Genomic DNA, 651 nt, shown 5'->3' with positions numbered 1-651 from the left:
CTCTGCTTGGTAACGGCAATTCAGAACTGAAGTTTCTCTTCCTTTTCTTTGGACTGGCAGAGAAGTGTTTTTCTAGAAACTCCTTAATTCCCCTTTCGCTCCACGCCGGAAGGAGCCGTGGGCACAGGCGGGAGGCAGCGGTGGGGACGCTGCCCGGGAAGGGAGGCTGCCGTAGGGGATGCTGGGCAGGTGGGGGGGGTGAGGAAGGGGCTGGGAGAGGGCAGGGCTGCTCTGGAGGGGAAGCGCCTGAGCCCAGCACCTTCCTCGGGGGGCTGCGGCAGGGGGGGGGCAGGCCCCCGGCCAGCCAGTGCCTTTGCTTCAGGTGCTGCTTTGATCCTCACTGGTGCTGCTCCTGAGGGCCTAGCTGGTTTCTGAGTAACCACTTATGTTCTGCTTTCATTGACGTTCTCTTCTCTTCTCTCTCTCTCCCTTTTCTCTCCTGCTTTTCCTCTTAGAAATTTCGAGTAGATATGCCAGGATCAGGCAGTGCTTTCATCCCTACGATCAACGCCATCACAACTAGCCAAGACCTGCAGTGGATGGTCCAGCCCACCGTCATCACCTCCATGTCAAGCCCTTACTCTCGCTCGCACCCCTACAGCCATCCGCTGCCCCCGCTGTCTTCAGTGGCTGGACACACAGCCCCGCAGC

General features: G+C 59.1%; 1 protein-coding gene across 1 annotated transcript in view; it reads left to right on the top strand.

The window, feature by feature from the left end:
* Positions 1 to 461: 461 nt before the first annotated feature.
* FOSL2 (FOS-like antigen 2) overlaps positions 462 to 651 on the top strand; it is a 6,228-nt gene continuing 6,038 nt past the window's right edge. Inside the window, exon 1 of the mRNA XM_009580371.1 lies at positions 462 to 649. Within this exon, the coding sequence (XP_009578666.1) occupies positions 471 to 649 (179 nt within the window). The 5' untranslated portion in view covers positions 462 to 470. The remainder of the gene's footprint in view (positions 650 to 651) is intronic.

Source organism: Fulmarus glacialis, unplaced genomic scaffold (assembly GCF_000690835.1).
Source record: "Fulmarus glacialis isolate BGI_N327 unplaced genomic scaffold, ASM69083v1 scaffold38696, whole genome shotgun sequence".
Classification (NCBI taxonomy): Eukaryota; Metazoa; Chordata; class Aves; order Procellariiformes; family Procellariidae; genus Fulmarus; species Fulmarus glacialis.
This window is presented reverse-complemented; position numbering and strand designations above follow the sequence as displayed.